General features: G+C 37.8%; 1 protein-coding gene across 2 annotated transcripts in view; it reads left to right on the top strand.

Moving 5' to 3' along the window:
- The first annotated feature begins 270 nt into the window (after positions 1 to 270).
- ZNF112 (zinc finger protein 112) overlaps positions 271 to 21,678 on the top strand; it is a 34,450-nt gene continuing 13,042 nt past the window's right edge. Inside the window, exons 1-4 of one of the 2 annotated variants that reach the window (XM_054540655.2) lie at positions 278 to 350; positions 13,651 to 13,699; positions 16,362 to 16,488; positions 19,949 to 20,044. In XM_054540655.2, the coding sequence (XP_054396630.2) occupies positions 13,685 to 13,699; positions 16,362 to 16,488; positions 19,949 to 20,044 (238 nt within the window). In that variant the 5' untranslated portion in view covers positions 278 to 350; positions 13,651 to 13,684. Of the gene's footprint in view, positions 351 to 13,650; positions 13,700 to 16,361; positions 16,489 to 19,948; positions 20,045 to 21,678 lie in introns of both variants that reach the window. The other variant, XM_024237964.3, reaches the window with a different exon arrangement.

Genomic DNA, 21,678 nt, shown 5'->3' with positions numbered 1-21,678 from the left:
AACAGAGAAATATATATACGAACTCTCTGTCTTTGGAAGCATTTCGGTTCCAGGAAGGGGGAGTTAAGGAATTCCTTTGGGACCGGCACATGTGAAATATGATCCAGGCTCTCAGCTTGGCACCCAGCACTTGCGTCCTAGGCAGGCAGATAAGTGGAGAGTTTTTCTAGGAATTCTGGGAAATGTAGTTTGGGAGCCCCGTGTAGTCCGGTAACTTCCGCTCTAGGAGGCTGAGGCCGTCTCCCTGATCCCGTCGGGAATTCTGGGAAGCGTAGTCCAAGAGGTCTCGGTAGGCAGAGCCACTTCCGCCTCAGGTACGCTAGGCCGCGGCCTTCGTTCCTCCCAGAAAGGTGAGCCTTCCCCGCCCTGCGTCCTGCTCCTTCCGTCCATACTGATGTTCGTTTTGTTGGGGTCCAGTAGCAACCGGGCAGTAGCTCTAGGGGAGGATAATCCACTTGCGGCGAAGGGCGGGATTTGTGTTATCTTCGAATGAGCCTTCTCCAGTGTGGGGCAGCTGGCGCATCCCCACTTAGCGCCGGGGGTCCAAGATCCTACATCGCAGGGACTGGGGATCTCCTGGGTTCTGTACTCCCCCAGCCCTTTCCCCTGACCATCAGCTAGCTCTGCCACTTCCTAGCAGTATAATAACAGGCGAGTATCTTAATTTCTCTGCCTATGTTTCTTTTTCTTTAAAATGGTACTAGTATCTATCTAATGGAGTTCTTTTGAGAGTTAAATAAAAAGACTTGAAACAGAGCCTGTCAGGTGGTAGAAGATGGGTCTCTTGTTATTAGCACTTTTTAATTTTCTGAGAAGGACTCGGTTCCCTGAAAGCTTCTGTGAACCCAGGATGGGGTCAGAGCTCCAGCTGCAGAGTATCCCTGGCCCTTTTCTGATCACCGAGAGATTTTTCTTTAGGAGAAGATCACTCCGGGCTGTCTGGGTAGTCCATTGTAATTCATGCAGGAGTTCTGATTTGTCCCATCCTCCTTTCCTTCTTTAGCCTTGACTTCTTGAAAAAGGCTGCAGGGAGAAGGAGGGAATGACCCTTTGGCACTTGGCAGCGGAGTCTCACCTGAGTAGTACTTATCATCCTTTCTTTCCAGGGAAGACGATATTTCCATCATTCACTGCCAAATTCTGCTCGAAGATGCCCTGATATTTGTTCAATAAATGCAGAAACGGATGAGGGAGTACTTGGACATGAGTAATAAAGATAGTATTTAAACATTTAGTGCTGATCATTCTAAGAGTTTGATATGAATTACCATCTTTAATCCTCACAAGAGCCCTTTGAGGCTGGGTTGGGTACCACCATTCCCATCTTAAAGATAAGCAAACAGACACAGAGCATAGGTGGTTTATCTTTAGGTCAACCAGGTGGTAAGAGCCTGAGCTAGGATTTGAATTCGAATAGTTTCCATCCATTGCCCTAGTTCCTGATGTGTTAGTATCAGCTTCAGAAGACATATTTGGATTTTTCTAGAGGACCGTGAAAATGAGGTTAATGAGCTTTGAATTTTTTATTTTTTTTAGCTATCTGTAATTTAATTTTATTTGAAATATTTATCGTTCATATTCTGATTATATAAATTATTGCATATTGTAAAAGATTAAGAAAGTATAGAAAGTGTAAAAGAAAAAATTTAATTATGCTAACCACAAGATATAACAGTAACAATATTAATATTTCAATGTTTTCCTCTTCCAGTAGACTTCTTTTTGGATTTTTACCCATGTTTAACCAAATAGGCTTCATAGCTTTTATTTTTCCCTTAAGTTTTTACTATGGAAATTTATAAGCATAGCCAAATGTAATATGACTAAAATAATTCTGTGGAAGCATCACTCAGCTTCAACCTTTGTTAACATTTGCCAGTCTTGTATCAACTCCCTGTCCCTTTTTTTTTTGTTTCAGTATTTTAAAGCAAATCTCTAACATTGACTTAGTATAATATTGTTTGATTGATTGTCATAATTGTCAAACATTGATGATCATAAATTGCTTATATCCAAGACTTTGAAAGGGAAATGCCAGCAGCTACTCTAAGGTTTTCATTCGTTGCAGCTTACAGAATGGTCCTTACTTGAGGAAGCTAGGGGACGCAAGAGAGTTGTACCTTGGAGAAGGATGGTGATGAATTTTGTGTTCCAGTATACAGTTTGCCTTGCCTAAGTCTTATAGCTCTTTGTTTCTTATTTCTCTTTATCTAAATCCATACACTGAAAGTTCTTCTATTTCTGGGACCATGTCATATTTTTCTCCATGTGCCCAGCACATCGTACAAGGTTGTTAAGGGTTTATGGTTAGAGTAGCTACTCAACAAACAGCTGGCATCAAGGATTTGCAGTGTAGAATTGGAATTAGGTATCAAAATAGAATAGAAATAACCCCTGGATATATTCCTTAATCTCACTTAATATTGGTAGGTTATATAATCCGCCAACTATTTCAGAGTATTGAAGAGTTGAAGAGCAATGATTGGTTATGTTTTGATAATCTAAAAAAAATTCCTAAGAAACAAATTGTTAGAAATGGTAACAACATTTATAGACCATGCCTTATAACTGAGGTTGTGTTTCCAGGTTTTTAAAACAGGTTTTTAAAAAATGTTTCTACAGTAAAATTGACTATTTTGTTATTTTTGGTATACAATTCTATTACAACACAGGCATCGTTTGTATAACGACTACCGTAGTCAGAAAAAGAACAGTTCCATCACCCCAAAAACTCCCCTCATGTCTTCCCTCATAATTACCCCTCACCATACTTGTAACCACTGGCAACTACCATAACCACTAAAACTCTATAGTTTCGTCTTTTTGAGAATATCATATAAATGAACTGATGCTATATGTAACATTTGAGACCGGATTCTTTTACTCAGCAAATTGCTCTTGACATTCATCGAAGTTGTTATACGTATCAATACTTCATTTCTGTTTACTTCTGGTTAACAGAAGTATCCACTTTATGGATATATCACAGTTTATCTATTCACTGGTTGATAGACTTTTTCCTCCACTTTTTGGCATTTATGAATAGAGCTAATATAAACATTCATGTACAGTTTTTTTGTGCTTATTTCTGTAGGGTACGAAGCCAGGAGTGGGATTACTGGGTCATATGGGAAATGTATGTTTAACTTCATAAGAAACTGCCAAATTGTAGTATCTGTACCATTTTGCATTCTCACTAATGATGTGGAAAGTTCCAGTTTATTTACATCTTCATCAGCACTTAGTATTTTCCTTATTTTTTTTTATTTTAGCCATTCTAAGCATTGTGACTTTAATTTACATTTCCCTAATGGCTAATGGTGTTCAGCAGATATTTCTTTTTTTGTTGTTGTTTCTTTGCCATCCTTATGTCTTCTTTGCTTAAGTGTCTGTATGCATGCTTTGCCTAGTTTTACATTGGGTTATATTTTTCCTGTTGTTGATTTTTGAGAGCTATTTATATATTCTGGATATAAGTCCTTTGTTGGATGTGTGATTTGCAAATATTTCTTCTCAGCCTGTAGCTTGTCTTTTCATTCTCTTAATAGTGTCTTTTGCAGAACAGAATTTCTAATTTTAATGACATCTAATTTATCAATGTTATCTTTTTGGGGTTGTGCTTTTGATGTCATATCTAAGAAGTCTGCCTAGCCCCAGGTCATGAAGATTTTCTCTTGTTCTAGAAGTTTTATGGTTTTACACTTAAATCTGTGATCCATTTTGAGTTAACTTTTTTTATAATATGTGATGGTTAAGTTGGGTACATATGAATGACCAACCATCCCAACACCACTTGTTTGGGTTTATTTCTGTACCATGTTCTGCTAAATTGATCTATGTGTGTATCTCTTCACCAGTACCAATATATCATATTTACTGTAGCTTGATAGTAAATCTTAAGACTGGATAGTTTGATTCCTCCAAATTTATTCTTTTTTTCCAAAATTGCTTTTAGCTATTCTGGTTCCTTTGCCTTTCCATATGCATTTTGGAATGAGCTTATTTATATCTACCAAAAATTCAGCTGGTATTTTCATTGACATTATGTAAAATCAGTAGATCTGTCTTTATCACATTGAGTTTTCCAGTTCATTAATATAATATGTCCGTTCATTTAAGTGTCCTTTAATTTCTTGCATTAGTGTTTCATGATTTTCTGCATACAGATCTATACATGTTTTCTTTAGACATGTGCCCAAGTATAATATGTAATTTATTCTTCTAGAGCTATTTTAAATCATATTGTTTTAAAATTTTGGTTTCCAGTTGTACATTGTTAGTGTATAGAAATACACCTGATTTTTGTGCATTGACCTTGTATTCTCTGACTTTGCTATACTCACTAGAAATTTTTGTTTTTTGGTAGATTCCTTGGGATTTTCCATAGAGACACATGTTGTATATTAATAGGGTCAGTTTTATTTCTTCCTTTCTAATCTGTATGCTTTTTATTTCTTTTCCTTGCCTCACTACACTGGCTGATTTCCAGTACAGTGTTGAATAGGTATGTCAAGAGTACACATCTCTGCCTTGTTCCTGATCATAGGGGAAAGCATTTTTATAAGTTCCGTTATATTTTTAGTCTGCAGAAGTTCTGTCATGAGTGGATGTTGTATTTTGTCAAATGCTTTTTCTGCTTCACTTTTACTAGAGCTGGTGATTGCTGTGCACTTAAAAGTTTGACAAGTACCTGTAGAACAGCCTTATTTAATTTTTTAACATTTATTGTTTAACTTATCTACTTATAGTAGAAATTTATTCTTTTTGGTGTACATTTCTGAGTTTTGACAATTGCATTGCATGTAGACTTCACCACCACAATCAAGATTCACAACAGTTCCATCGCCCAGAAACATCCCCTTGTGGTACCTTTTTGTAGTCAAACTCTTCACCAACTCTTAACCCCAGGAAACCCCTGGTTCACTCCCCAACCCCATTGCCTTTTCCATAACGTCACATGAACAAATCAGTGCAGTATGTAGAATTTTGAGTGATTTTTTTTCATTTTTCTCTTTGATTTCTCGCATCAGTATTTTGTTTTTGTGTCTTTCAAGGAATTAAACCATTTCATCTATCACTTTGAATTCATTAATGTTAATTCATTTATATTTCTAATGCCTGTTAAGTCTGTAGTGATATCCCTTCTTTCATTCTTGATTTTGGTAATTTGTGTCTTTTCTCTTTTGTTCTTCATCAGGAGTTTAATTTTTACTAACGTTTGCAAAGAACCCTCTGTGGGTTGAATTAATTTTGTCCAGGAGCCAGCAAACCTATTTTTTTAGGCCCAGATTGTAAATATTTTAGTTTTTCCAGTTAACTAGAAATATCAGTACTATTATTTAGGTATTTATATAATGAGAGGAAACTTTAATTGACAAAATTTAAGATATAATGATTGAATACAACTTAATTAAAGTTCAAGGTTGCTATTCCTTGTCATCAAAATTGACTGTAAATGTTCATCTGTTAATGCTGATTTGTAATCAGATTTTATGTATTTCATCTTTGAAAAGAAATTTTTTAAACAAATAGGTCCTACCAAATACTGATACTAATCCATAAGCAAATGATTTTAATTGTGAATATTAATGAATTGAAAGATGTGGTAAACTGAATAGTGGCTCCCTAAAGATGTCCATATCCTAATTCCCAGAGCTTATGAATGTTACTTCACATGGTATGAGAGATTTATTGGTGTGATTAAACTTATGGATTTTAAGATACTTAGGTTATCCTGGATTATCTGGTTGGGCCCAGTGTAATTACAAGGATTCTTATAAGAGAAAAGCAGAAGGATCAAAGTTAGAAGAAAGTGACATAACAGAAGCAGAAATTGGAGTGCTGCAGTCATAAGCCAAGGAATTCCAGCAGCCTCTAGAAATTAGAAAAGGCAAGGAAATGGATTCCTATGAGAAGCAACCAGCCCTGCTGACACCTTGACTTTAACCCAAGGAAACTGATTTTAGACTTCTGATCTCCATAACTAATAAACAATAAATTGCATTATTTTAAGCCACCAAGTTTGTGGTAATTTATTATAGCAGCAATAGAAACTAATACAGAAGACATTTAAAGAATTCTTGTAGACTCTTGATATTTACCTTTTAGTATGTCACTACATTTCAGAATAATCACTTTCAATGGAAGGTTAGGAGAATTATGCAGTGTACAATGAAATGGACTTTGAAATGCAGAAAGGTCCTTTGTGCTTGCATCAAGGTCTGAAAACACTGTTACAATTCTGAAGTCTGGGCTCAGATAACATATATACTACAAATTTATGTGGGAATTGAGATATTACTTGTTTTAACTTTTGACAGCACTGGAAATTTGTAAAGTGGCTTAGCATTACCTGTGATTCAGACATTAATTGTCTTTGAAATAACTTTCCTACACTATAAGCTTCACAAATGAGTACTGTTTTGCCTTTTAATTTTAGGTTGAATTCATTAAGAAACATTATCAAGTCTGCAGCTAAAGCTAATTTCCAATGCCATTCAGTATTATATCAATAGTAATGCTTGAGGGAAGTTCTTATTCAGAAATATTTCAGTCTCAGCCCTGAGATTAAAAAAAAATAACAATAAAACTTCAATGCTGCTCAGACATTGAACTCTCATGTGGTAGGGCAAGTCAGGATTTTTCTGTTTCTCATGAAATTCATGAAACTGATGATGGTTAAATCTTTGAGTTTGAATGAAGTTCACTGTTGCCGCTACTGGTTCAATAGCACATGATAGATTAAAATATTTTCTGCAGAGTACCTGCTGATGAATAATACAATGAGTAACCGTAGGCTTTAAATACATGTTTTTACAAAGCCAACCTCTGCCTTTTTCTGCTCCAACATATCTTTTACCACTATCAATTTTAACACTTCTTAGCAGAGTGTCCTGCCTCAGGTTTACTGAATTAATATTTGTACCTTCTCTGGTAATATTTTCACCTGTGGTTGTTCCATATAGACTGTTCCTAGAGGCTAATTATTCAAACAATCAAACTTGGCATTGATTCCTTGAATACACAACATCTGAGCAACATTAGTAACATCTGTGAAATCAAGAGCCAAATAAAATTTATCAGAATCATTTCCCTTGTATTTTAATGGACCATAATGTTGTTCCCATTGTCCTCAACTCTTAAAGCAGTTGGTCTTGCCCAAAGTCTAATCATCATAAACAAATTTATTTTATCTGGACACATTTCTTTGCCTTCTACAATCAAACATGATTTAATTAACTCATCACTGGTAAATTACTTTCCTTGCTTGGGGCAGAAATAGAAGCTGAATATCTGAATATCAAAATGTACTGTAGTTGCTACCTCATTTTCTTTTTTTTTTTTTGTGAAGAAATTCTGCTCTGATGAGACATTTTATTTAAAATTTTCTGATTTTTCTGACCATCTATTGTGAATTGAGAATATTGTGATGAGTGCTTAGTGTGGCATTGTTGACATATATTTGATTATTTTAGCATAGATATGTTGTCACTGCATAGGAAGCACAATAAGCATGATAAGCTTTGTCATCTAATTCATTCACAAAATATTTCACCTCCATTGTGCCTTCAAAGTGTAACAAAGTCTGTTTTTCTGGGTTTTTTTTCTTGAGTTTGGCTTGATGAGTGTATTAGTAATACAAGAATTAAAATGTTATGGTACAGCAATACATGTGGTACTTGAAATGCTGTTCAATTAACAGCTTTTAACCCAATTGAGTTAACCTAATGCTGAGTCACTGTGGTTTAAATTATGCTTAGCAACAATATGAAGAAATGAGAGTGCCACCTATGAACTCTGTTGTAACTACATAGCACTGCTGCTGTAATGCAAAAGCAGCCATAGGTCGTAGGTAAACAAATGAGCATGGCTGTGTTACAGTAAAACTTTATGGACACTGAAATTTAAGTTTCATGTAATTGTCACATCACAAAGTAATCTTTTCAGGATTTTTTTCAACCATTAAAAAGTAAAAACCATTCTTAGCTTACATCCTATACAGAAACAAGCAGTGGGCTGGATTTGCCCCAGCCATATTTTGATAGGCTTGATTTTGTCTAGTGTTTTTGTGTTTTCAATTTCATTGATTTCTGTCTTAGGTTTACTATGTGCTTTTATTCTGTTTGCCTTTAAGACCTCTTTTCTAATATATGCATCATTGCTATACATTTCCCTATAATATCTGCTTTAGCTGCATCTCTTACATTTTGATATGTTGCATTTAAGTCTTGATTCCATTTAAAATATGCTCTAATTTATTTTCTAAAAGTATTTCCACTTTACTGCATCTAATTTCTTTTGTGACTAATTTCATTGGTTGCTTAGAAGTATGCTGCTTAATTTCCAAACATTTGGAGATTGTCCAGATATTTTTTTCTTGTTCATTTCTACTTTAAATCTATTATAGTTAGAGAAAATACTTTGATTTGAATTCTTAGGAAATTAAGATTTGTTTTATGAAAAAGATAACATCTGAAGTAAAAAAAAATATTAAGTGGGCTCAATAGCAGACTGGAGATGACAGAAAAAAGAATCAGTGAACTTGAAGATAGGTTAGTATAAAAATGCGATTTGAGCAACAGAGAGAAAAAAAATTGAAAAAAAAATGATCAGAGCCTTCGGAACCTGTGGGACAATATCAGAAGTCTAATATTCCTGTCTTTGGAGTCTCAGGAGGAGAGGAGATAAATGTTTGTTTGGAAGTACTAGCTGAAAATTGCCCAAATTTGGTGAGAGACATAAATTTACAGATTCCAGAAACTCATTGAATACCAAATACGATAAACTCAGAGAAAATCACTTCTGGATACACCATAATCAAACTTCTGAAAATTAAAAATAAACAAAAATTCTTGAATACAGCTAGAGAAAATGACACATTATATATCTGGTAGAACAATGATTCAGATATATGTGGATTTCTCATGGGAAGCCATGGAGGCCAGAAAACACTGGAACATCCTTAAGATTCTTAAAGGAGTTGTCGGTACAAAATTCTATATCCGGTGAAAATGTCCCTCAGGAATGAAGGGAAAAAATGCCACACCTGTGCTAAAAGGAGCACTAAAGGAAGTTCTTTAGGCTGAATAGAAATGATATTAAATGGAAACTAGGAACTTCAGAAATGATGAAAGAGCACCAGAAATAGTAAGTTTTTTGGCAAATATAAAACACTGTTTTTCTACTCTTTAAAATATGCATGACTGTTTAAATAAAAATTATAACTTTCTTGGCTAGAGGTTTTTGTTTATATAGAGTAGTATATACAAATGAAATAAAGTGGGGAGATAAAGGGAACTATTTGCTGGTAAGGCATCTGCATTTTACAAAAAGTAGTAAAACAGTAATGCTAAATACACTGTGAAAGATTAGGTATGTATATTACAACCCTAGAGCAACCACTGGAAAAAAAAAAAGGACGTATAGCCAAAAGCTAATAGATAAAATGAATGGAATAGTTAAAAAAAAAAAAACAACCCAAAAGAAGGCAGAAAAAGGGGTAATAGAGGGACAAAATCAGGGAGGACAAACAGGAAAAAAGATAACAAAATGGTAGACAGAAATCCAGCTATATCAATAATTATAGGAAATGCTAATGGGCTGAATACATCAATTAAAATATATTGTAAGATTGGATAAAAAGCAAGAACCAAGTATATGCGGTCTAAAAGAACTCCATTTAAATACAAGGACATAAATAGTTTGAAAGTTAAAAAGAGAAAAGGAGCTATACTACGGAATGGCTATATTAATATCAAAGTAGACTTCAGACCAAGGCCAGGGATGCCGAGGGACACTATGCCAAGGGTCAGTTCCCCAAGTAGACATAACAATCCTAAATGTGTACCCACAAAACAACAGTTACATGAAAAAAAACTGACAGAATTAAAAGAAAAAATAAAGAAACCCACAGTTCTATGTAGAAATCTCAACACTCTTTTACCAGTAATCAGTAGAACAAGAAGACTGAAAACCAGTAAGGATTCAAAAGACCTGAATAATACTATTAACATCTTGACCTCATTGACATTTGTACAGCACTCTATCAACAACAGAATGCACACTGTTTTCATGTGCTTCAGGTTTGATTGTTTCTGTTGACCTGTCTTTGAGCTCGCCGATGCTTTTGCTGCTTATTTCTGATCTGTCTTTCCCACTTGGCTACAGATTTCTGTGCAGTGGGAACTGTGTCAAATTCTCCATTTGTTTATTACCAAACATAGGGATTGGCAGAGAGGAATTATTTGGTACCTATCTGTGGTTGGTGCAGCTTTCCAGCAGGCAGCAGGAAATAGGGACCTTCAACTCAGTGAGAGTATATTCAAATTTTCTGAAAATAGATGTGGGAGAATAAAAGATGTGAATATTCCCTGTCCCTTATCTCTGATCAGTTTTGGTGGGATGCTGAAGCCAATAGATTTTTCAGAATGTTGAAAGGGTGATGTACACCTATTGTTAATTACTGACCTAAAATAAACATACGTCGAAACAAACCAGAGCTAATGAGCAGCTTCTAGATATATTTCATAGTGATAATAATGAGGATGGTAGTAACAATGGCTAACATTGATCAGATTTTATTATCACTCACAGTGACTTTCTAATATTATGATGCATTGAACTCACATAACATAACAACCCAACTTTTATCTCCATTTTACAGATGAAGAACAGAGGCATTGAGAGGTTAATTAATGTGTGTCAGTTTATGCTGCCAGTAAGTGGTAGAGTCAGGATTGAAGCTTGGCAGCTTGATTCTGTAGCCTGGGCTCTTGGCCAAAGCATTCTGCTTTCATTAGGCTGGCAAAATGGGTTTTAGGAGCTAATAAGGCTTCAGCAAAGCCTTCTTAAAGGTATCATAGAGCGGGGCACGTACAAGCTCAGTGTTAAAAGCTAAGAGGATCTGTGATGGGAGTGGGCAAATTGCCTGTGGCTTGTTTTTGTATGTCTCTTCTTCAGCTAAGAATGATTTTTACATTTGAAGGGTTGTGAAAAGAAAGAACAATATTGGACAGAGACAGCATGTGACCCACAAAGCCTGAAATACTCACTCTCTGTCCTTTTTATGAAAGCTTTCCAACCCCTGCTGTAAGTGAAAAGAGAAAGGAGTGCAGGAAGGGTGGCACATGCAAGGGCCTGGAGACTTTTTTATGAGATCAAGTGATTTACACGGCTGGAAATCAAAGAGGAGAGAATATTTGCAGAGAAAATGAGCAGACAGACATGAAAGATTCCTGTGTGGCTTGCTAAGAATCTAGACTTTATCCCAAAGGCAGCTATGCACATGTTTTAACCAAGAAAGGAATATAATCAGGCTTTAATTCTATCAAACATGAAGAAGCAACGATAGTCTATAGGATGACCACTGTGTGATTTCATATTTAACAGGAATTCCCTTTTCTTTTGAATTCTCAAAGTCCCTTGGCTGATTAGTGACCCCCTGCTTGATAAAGGTGATCAGAGAGGTCTAAACTGGAAGGCTGTCTTCACACGGAGTGCATGACTGCAGACACCCACAGCGCATGTTACTGCTCCTTCCTCTTAGTGACAGCTCCAAGAGCATCTTTTAAAAGAGAGAAATGGGGATCTGGGAATCAAGAGGCCTGGCTCCCAGGCCCTTCTCTGTTCCTGGCTTGAGTGTTCTCTGACAATTTTCTTGAGAGGCCAAATTGCCTAGTGGTTAATTGCATGGGCTTATCCTGCCAACTGCCTCTATGTGTGTCCTGGTCTGTGGTTTGCAATCCTCTCTACACACTGTAGTCATCTGGGGGATTTCATAGAAACTCTTCTTCCACAGATCCTCATTTATAGAGCCTGGACTTGGGTCTGGGCATTGGTTTTTTTTAAAGCTCCCCATTGATACCGGTGAGCTGGCAGCTTAAGAGCCACTGTCCTAGTAATTGAGAACACAGACCCTGGGCTAATAGTCCTGGCCATTCTGCTAGCTAAAATGACAAAGCAGCTTAAAATATTGATGCCTCAGTATTCTCAACTGTAAAAAGAGTTACAAATTGTCCCAACTTCTTGGGTGGTTGTGGGATTAAGTGAGGGAGTTCCTCTAAAGCATATGAGTTGGTCTTCTCCCCACATTTTCTACCTCCTCTCTTGCCCTAGATACCCACTAACTCTCATTCTGTTTCAGTAGTCTGATGACTCCTTTCTCTTTGAGCGGCAAATATAGGTCAGTCACCTTCCAACACTAAGATCAGCCCTCATTTTCTCCATCCTCATCCATCCTCTGTCATCATGTATGGGTTTGAGGGCCCTTCCATGCTCTCTCAAAGGACTCCATGCACCCTCTACCCTGGCATCTATCTGGGCACTGTATCCCTTTTAGAAGGCGATCCATAAATATTGGATAAGTGAAGGAAAACTCGGCTGTTTTACTGCTGATTACGCAGCCAAGTTCATACTTGTCCTTGGTAGTTGTGCTTACATCCTGTGGATTCTATAGCAGAGGCCAGGTGGAGGAGGAGGGAGCAGGTGCCTACTGGAGTAGTGCACCTCTCTTTGAGGTGGTGCTAGAAGGCTCTGCCTTACCCACAGTTAATGTTCAGTTCCTTTTTTACTTTTTTCAGTTCTTTCTCTTCCACCGATAGCCTTAAAGTTGCCTGAGAACAGTAAGTAAAGTAACAAACCTTGAGGAAGAACCATGAAATTAGACTCCTGGTGTCCAGTCCTCCCCAGGGTCAAGCACTGAGCTGCTTTTCACAGAGGAGCACACGCAGCCCCACAAACAACCCTGCAGGCTAGGTGTTCTCATCACCAATGAGATTTTGTCATATCTAGACAGAGGATCACATTTTTGTTTAACATGAGAAATGTAGTAGTCTCACAGGTTTCATTAATCTTTTGTTGTACCCTGTGGGAAGAGGGATGTACCACTGAACTTCCCCTGAGCTCAGGAAGAATATTTACTAGCCACTGTATTTTTCATAAGGGTGGTCTCGATGTATATAGTATATACCGTGGCAACAAATAAAAGTAAGAAGCCAGAGCTACAGACATTCCGAAGTTAAGGGTGACTTTCCAGGGACAGAGCAGTAACCTCTGCTGTCCAAATGTCTTACAAAATACATTTGCCAGGGCAATTTTGTGATGCAGAATGCTATCTGCATCTCTATAGTTGCGAGGAAATAGAGACCCCAGGTGTAGTTATAATAGGTTTCCTCTATGCGCACAGATAATCCTAATAACAATCATATATTGTTGGCACTGTATGGTCTGGATTTTGCAGATGACAGAACTGAAACATTAGAAAGGTTCATGAATTTAACCATGGTTACTCAGCAAGTATATAGTAGCACCAGGTTTTGAACATAGACGTTTTGTCCCCAGAGTCCACTTTTAACCAGTACATGACATGCCACTACTTCTCCTTTCCCACCTCTCCCAGAATCAGAATGAGCAGGCTGGGAGCTGTAAGGCATGTGAGGCTACTGGGTACAGCTGTGCAGGTTGCTCCATGCATGCTGGCACCCTGCCAGGAGAGCCAAGTGGTAGCTGGAATCCAACCCATGCTACGTGCCCCTTAACATAGGTGTGTGGCCACATCTGCTGGGGGAAGGGACACCTTTTTCTAATTTGCACAAAGATACATTTCCCTTTTAATCATGGCTTCTTTCGTATTACCCTGTTCTGCCTTCTCAGGTCTCTACCTTTCTCTAGAAAAAGAAAGAGAAAAATGACCAAATTCCAGGTGAGCTGGTTTTCATTTCTGCCATTTTACATGTGACCTCATTTTGCAGTGAGTGGACACATCTTTTTCCCCCTTCTTTGCCCAGGGTAAAAAATGACAACAGACATTTAGTATCATTTATGTATCAGGCTCTTGCTTTTTGTTTTTGTCCTTTTCTAAAATTTCCTTTTAGTTGTAAATGTGTTTTATTATTTATTTCATAAATAATAGTACAAAAAAGAATAGAAATTTTAAAATCCTACACCTTATTACCCTACTTACGAATCTGTTTTTGTCCATGGTCATTTTTTTTAATGTAACTGTTTTTGCATTAATATATAACAATTTTGAATTTTTATCTGCTTAATTTTTAGCAGTTAATTTTTATCATCTAATATTATTGATGTAAACTGTTGTTATCCCTCTCCCCCTTTTATTTTTATTTCTTTTTTTTTTTTTTTTGAGGTGGAGTCTTGCTCTGTCACCCTCCACCTCCTGGATTCCAGCAATTCTCTGCCTCAGCCTCCCGAGTAGCGGGGGTTACAGGTGCCTGCCACCACACTGAGCTAATTTTTTGTATTTTTAGTAGAGACGGGGTTTCACCATCTTGGCCAGGCTGGTCCTGAACTCCTGACCTCGTGATCCACACGCCTCAGCCTCCCAAAGTGCTGGGATTACAGGCGTGAGCCACCGTGCCCGGCCCTTTTCTTTAAATTATTTCCAACTCACAAGCTTTTAAGTTCCTGAGGATTCTTGCAGTTTTACATTGCAGTATCAGTTTTCCTACAAATAATCTTGACTCAAAAACCAGTCTGAGGGAATTTTGATATTATTTGTCCATAATGTTCTAGAGACTCAAAACTAAAAATATTTTCTCCAAAGTGATGTCTCAGGTGGAATACATAAAATGTGGTTTTTTCTAACAAGATTATATTGAAGCTACGGTTGGGGGAAAAATAGATGTTTTTGTACAAGAAGAGCTAGATTCTTCTTAGTACCTATAGCTATGTGTTTATCTATATATGTTTATATGTCTGTGTGTGTTTCATTATTCATGTATTAATTTTATTAGAGTAATACAGGTACTTAGTTTAAAGTTTTTAGTCATACCATAGGATATATAGGCACTTTGCATCTGTCACACTATTCATGGCCCCAGATGACTGTTGGAGGGGGACTGTAGAGTCATTTGCACTGTTACCTTGAAGATAAGAGGTTCATGTTCATACAGGAAGATAAGCATTGGGCCAACTCTAAAGCCTTTGCCTTCTGGGTCAAGAGTTTCAGGCATATCACTTGGGTGAAAAGACTTACAAAAAAGCAGAGCAAACCAAAGCTGAGTTCTGCATTCAGAGCTGAAGTTGTTATGCTCAGAACTGCAGCCAGAAGAAATATGAGACTGAACAGTTGTTCATTTAAAAATTTAAAATTATCCTACAGCAAAAAGTTACAAGACAGCAAAGTGGAATGAAAATATTTACAATGTCCATGGAAGAAAATACCTCAGTGTCCCCCAAATGAATTATTATTACAAAACAAGAAATAGAGATGAACAGCAAATGTGTGCAAAGAGAATGAACTTTATTACTAATAAGTTTGTGAGAATTGTTTTAATAACTGGTTTTTACTTCCCAAATTTACCTGTGAGATTATGAAAGATTTTTTTGAAAAGCTTTCATATCCAGTGTTGACTAGGATTTATACTTTCTTGGAAGAAGGCTAAGATGGAAGGCAAAAGTCTGTTTTGGGAAAACACCTGCCATTATGATTTCAGAACTTTAAAGGTCATTATTCTTCAGCATTGCCATTTTTACTTTTTGGTATTTATTTTGAGGAGATAATCAACAGAATTCCAGAGGCTAACGTCAATGCAAAAGATTGTTTTTGCAACATTGTTCGTATAGGTAACCTCAAACTAAGTGTGCATTAGTTGGATCAAATCATTATATTCTAGACCATTAGTTCTCTGAATTACTTTTGCAGCCCAGAAATGGGATAGAAGATATGATGAAAATATTAATAATGTAGCTAACATTTGTTGGGTACTTACTGTGTGCCAGGCACTGTTTTTCAGTGCTTTACATGTGGTCACTCATTTTATTACTAGGACTCTATGGTATAAGTTTCACCATACAAATGAGAAGATAGGAAACTTGTCCAAGATCATAGAGCTAGCATTGGGCAGAGCTCCCAGATCCAGACACAGGCAGTCAGGCTCCAGAGCTGTGCCCATCACTGTAACAGTCTCCAGATGAGCACAGAGGATGAGCTACATATTTGAGCAGTAAGGATAACTGATACCCTGTAAATCTGACAAATTAAATAAATGATGTGTGTGTGTGTGTAAATGAGGAGAAACAGGTAGCATCAGTCACTGTTAGAACTAAAGCTTTTGTGGAGCAAATGACATTATTAATACAATTTAAAATATTGGTAACCTAGGGTGCAACAGAATTACAGAGGCTTTCTTATAAGTGCTAACAAAAGGAAGTAATTTCAAAGTGCAAAGATTTCTTTTCTTGCAGCCCTTTTGGTGAATGGTATTAGCATTACAGAAGGCAAACAGAAGAGAACTATGTAAATTTGACTCAAGTTGCCCAGACTCCAGAACAGCTTCCAATCCTTTACACCTTCTCAGCACTGCCCTTCTTCTGTAATAGTGTGCGTGTGTTTGGCATTGTAGGAGATGGTGACGTTCAAGGACGTTGCTGTGGTCTTCACCGAGGAGGAGCTGGGGCTGCTGGACTCTGTCCAGAGGAAGCTGTACCGAGATGTGATGCTGGAGAACTTCAGGAACCTGCTCTTAGTAGGTGAGGATAGGTGCCCTTAGTTACTCAACGGCAGCCTCCTGGGGTGTCTTTGTGTGCTCAATTGTTAGAAACTCTGAAGCCCCTGAAATTATTCTCTGAGATTGGGTGCCCAAAAGTCCTAATAATCCCTGTGCAACACAGACAAGATGTTTCTGATGGTTTTGTCCAGTCTGTCCTTGGAATAGTAAATATGGTCCTGCTTCATTTATTTGCCATCAAACAGTTTAGTAAGTTGTTCCAGGTTGGTAAATTTATTTTTCAGGGCACCAGTAATTGTTGATGAACTTGACTTTTTAGAGGGTTTTTTTTAAAAAACAATATATTTGTAAATAACTTTAAACTCATAGAAAACTTACAAAAGGACAAGAACACCCATAGAGATTCACTGAGATTCTACGTAGATTCACCTCTAATAACATTTTGCCCTATTTGCTCTATCATTTATGGTCATGTTCTTTCCCTCTCCATACATACTTATGTATGTATATGAAAAAATATATATAGTCATAATATCTTTTTCTGAACCACTTGAGGGTAAGTTAATACACCATGGCCGTTTTTCTCTAAATACTTCAGTGTATATGCAGAGTTCAGGAGTCCCCAGGTTCACTCTCACCTCTGATACCAATTGCAAGATTAGGAGTCCCCAAGACCTAAGAGTACTGAGCCCCACACTCAGGCTCAATAATTCACTAGAAGGACTCACAGAACTCACTGAAAGCAGTTGTCTTCACAGTTAATGATTCATTACAGGGAAAGGAATCAGATTAAAGTGAGCCTAGGGAAGAGGCCCAGGAGGCAGAGTCCAGGAGTGTTCCAGGTGTCAGCTTCCACTTGTCATCTTCAGTGGAGTTGTAGACAGCACTGACTCTTCCCAGCAGTGAAGTGTGACAATACATAAGGAGCATTGCCAGCCAGAGAGGCTCATTCGAGCCTTGGTGTCCAGAGTTTTTACTGGAGCTTAGTTACCTAGATATGATTGACCACCTGGGTGGCTGGTCTTAGATTCCAGTTTCTCCAGAGGTTAACCTAATACCACGTGGCTCAAAGCCCCCACTATAAATCACATTGTTTAACTATCTGGTGTGTGGCCCAAGGCTTCTGGGTAAACAAAAGACACTCTAATCGGGCAGGATATTCCAGGGACTTAGCAATTACCTTCTCCAGAAACCAAAGGCAAAATCCAGATCTCTCTTTAAACAAGACTAATTCTTTCCTTTACTGCACAGTCTGTTTTATAAAAAGAGGAATATTCTCTTACCTATTCTCAGGACAGATATAATGTTTTTATCTTATCTATCATTTATGCTGTAATTTTATCCATAAAGCCAATTTTATATATATTTTTTTCTTTTGAGACAGAGTCTCACTCTGTTGCCCAGGCTGGAGTGCAGTGGTACAATCTCAGCTCACTGAATCCTCTGCCTCCCAGGTTCAAGTGATTCTCGTGCCTCAGCCACCTGTACCTGAGATTACAGGCATCTACCACCACGCCCAGCTAATTTTTATATTTTTATTAGAGATGAGGTTTCACCATGTTGGCCACGCTGGTCTCAAACTGGCCTCAGGTGATCCACCTGCCTCAGCCTCCCAAAGTGCTGGGATTACAGGCATGAGTCACCGCGACCAGCCTAATTTTATTCTTTAAAGCATATTTTTCTCCCTCCACAGCAGGATCTAGAGTCTAGTATAGTTGTTCTGTCTCTTTAGCCTTCTTTAATTTAGAACATTTCCACAGCATTTCTTTTTCATTTATGACAGTAACATTTTTAAAGAACACTATCACCTCTTCCCTTATTTTTAACAGAACATTCCTAATGATTCCACAAAATTAGATTCAGATGATCCATGCAGCAGGAACACTACGTAGGTAGAGTGTGCGCTTTTGAGGGAATCACATCTGGAGGCACATGAAGTCATCTGTCCCTCAAAGGTGGTGTTAACTTTGATTACCCAGTCACGATGTTATGCAGGTTCCCCACTATATAATTACTGCTTTTTTCCCCATTTGTAATCATAGGGTAACACAAGTATTTTCCTGTAGATTAAGCACCTGGTGATGATCTTGCCTTATCTGGTCCTTACCATGACAGTTACAAAATGATGATTTTTCTAACTTTACCTCCTTCACATTTAGCAGTCAGCACCTGGCATAAACTTGCAGTCAACAAGAGCCCCCCACTTCTCAAGCATCAATTCAATGTTATTTGTAGGGATTTGTGAAATTTTTTAAAGGTTTATAGTTTATTACTGTAATTTTTTAGATGTTAAAATTGTCCCAAGTTTGGCCTCTTTAAGCTGGCTCCTGTGACCTTGTAACATGTCCCCAATTTTTTTTTTGAGAACTTTCTTACTTTATTGGCAGAGCACAATATTTTGTGCTCATCTTTACTTTGCCTTGGCTCTGGAATTATCCTTTTTTTTTTTTTTTACTGGGAAATGGTATTTAATGCCAAAGTCTGGATGCTAGGTATGGTCACTGTAGTATCTATGTTTCTTTGTCTCAGGACATAGAGCTAGGGTGTGTGTGTGTGTCTGTGTGTCTGTGTATGTGTGTGTATGTATATACACACACATACACACACATATAAATATGTATACATATGAATAGATGTTCAGTTTATTTCAAAAGAAATGTTCATTACAATTATACTGAAATGCCATTTCTTCCCATGAAATTGGCAAAAATTCAAAAACGTAACACTACATTTTTTGGCAAAGCTGTGGGGAATGAAGAACATTCATGCATTGAAAGGAAGAACGCAAAATGATACAACCCTTAGGGAGGGGAAGTTGACAATATCTAACAAAGCTAGGTATTTACCCTTCCCCAGCAACCCGTTTCTAGGGATTTTCCCTAAAAATAGCCATGTCCAGAAGAATATTAATAGTATACTACAATGCATGTAAGAAATAAGGTAAATAAGTAAATAGACAGTGTGTGGGTACAGACATATATATATACTTATTTTTAAAAGAAGAAACACAAGAAGGAAGGTTTAATCAAAATAATGGTCAGGCGTGGTGGCTCACACCTGTAATCTCAGCACTTTGGGAGGCCGAGGCAAGAGGATTGCTTGAACCTGGGAGTTCAAGACCAACCTGGGCAACATAGGGAGACCCTGTCTCTACAAAAAATTTAGCTGGGCATAATGATGCACACCCCTGGTCCCAGCTACTCTGGAGGCCCAGGTGGGAGGATTGCTTGAGCCCAGGAGGTTGAGGCTGCAGTTGTAGTGAGCCATGATCATGCCACTGCATGCTGGCACAGGCAGAAGAGTGACAGCCTATTTCAAAAAAAAAGAAAACCATGAAGTTAGTTTCTTATAGTGAGTGGAAGGTAACGGTGGAAGGGATGTGGGAGAGAGTCACACTTGTCTGTGTATACCTTTCTGTCTAGTTTTGACCAATTGAATGTCATCAAACTTAAAAACTTTTGCTCTCCTTTCCTTCTTTACAGCACATCAGCCCTTCAAGCCAGACCTAATATCCCAGCTGGAGAGAGAAGAAAAGCTTTTGATGGTGGAGACAGAAACCCCAAGAGATGGATGTTCAGGTGAGAACTGTGCTGCAGGAACACAGCAGCCAGAGAGCCCCTTCTAGAACATGAGTCAGAACACATCACTTCTCTGTTTAAGCTTTCCTGTGGCTCCTCATTTCACACATAGTAAGTTTAAAGTACTTAAAGTGGTCTATTAGGTCTTAAGGTATCTGTCCCCTCAACCTCTTCTCACTTTCCATATTCACCTACTATTGTTTGTTTTTGCTCATTCAGTCTGTTTCAGAGGCACTGCCCCATGATTGCCCCCTCAGACCTCTCAATTATGCTTCTGTGTCAATTTCCTTGACTTGCTTTTCTCTCTGAATGAATTGGGTAATAGATGCATGATCTTTGCTCTCTTCAATTCACCCTGAGGCAGCTAATAGGTGTAGAATAAATCTGTGTAATTGAAGGATATTCTAGAATACTGTTTCTCATCTGATGGATGCCTGTTTTAACTGCTTAGCTGTCCTTGGGTATTCATAGATGGGTAGCCATTAATCCTAAAAGATAAGAATAGCCAATCAGCTAAAGTATCAGAAATGACCAATGCCAACATTATAACTGGTCTTCCTCATGCAGCATTTTCAAGTGAGACACCCTTGTATTCATATGTCCAGCTTCTTATCCTCCCATTCTGTCCCATACTCTCACACCCAACAATCTCTTGACATAGCCACAGTCTTAAAGTAGAATTTTCAAATTGGACATTTATGTGAATCCAAACATTTTGATAGTTTCTTGAGTCCTCAAGACTGACATCAAAAGCCACCGTCGCAACTGTGTAGCTAAGGAGGCTGCTGGATAAGAAGAAAGAGTCAACAGAAAATTCAAAACAAATTAACTCACTTCTCTAATGGTTTGTTTCCATCTTGGTTAAGATTCAGGGTCCTACATGGTACCCTTGAGAGTAGGAGTTAAACTTTTTCTCTAAAGGTCCCAGTAGTAAATACTTCAGATTTTCCTGGCCACATGTGCTTTTTGTCACAGTCTTTGTTTTTCTTACACCACTTTAAAAATGTAGAAAGCATTCTTGGCTCCTGGGTTGTACAAAAACAGGCCGAGGCCATGCTGTGCCAGTCTACTTTCCTGATACTGTCAGCTGGAACATAATGTCACCTTTTAAAATACCTTAATTTTTTTTACCTATACTAACATGATCATATACCTCATATTAATGTAAAAATGTGTTATGTACATTCTTATTTTTAATATACTAATTTTTCTTCTTTGCCATTACCTTGGGGAAATTCCTCCCAGTCTAAGATTATAACTCTTGTTTTTGTAATGGATGCATAATATTCTAATAAACAAGCTAGTTACTTCCAAGATACAATGGGGGTACAGCCTTTGGGTAAGTGCCCCCATTCTGCAAGGGAGAAATCAGGCAAAACAAAGGGGCTACAGGCGTGAAACCCAGCAGGGCCAGTCATTATATCTCAGAGTTCCAAAATAATCTCCTTTGACTCCATGTCTCACATCCAGGTCATGATGATGCAAGGGATGAGCTCCTAAGGCCTTGGGCATCACTGCCTCTGTGGCTCTGCAGGGTATAGCCCACTTGGCTATTTTCATGAGCTGGCGTTGAGTGCCTGCATCTTTTCCAGGCACATGGTGCAAGCTGTTGGTGGGTCTGGGGTCTGGAGGAC

The sequence above is a fragment of the Pongo abelii genome, chromosome 20 (genome assembly GCF_028885655.2).
Source record: "Pongo abelii isolate AG06213 chromosome 20, NHGRI_mPonAbe1-v2.0_pri, whole genome shotgun sequence".
Taxonomy (NCBI): Eukaryota; Metazoa; Chordata; class Mammalia; order Primates; family Hominidae; genus Pongo; species Pongo abelii.
This window is presented reverse-complemented; position numbering and strand designations above follow the sequence as displayed.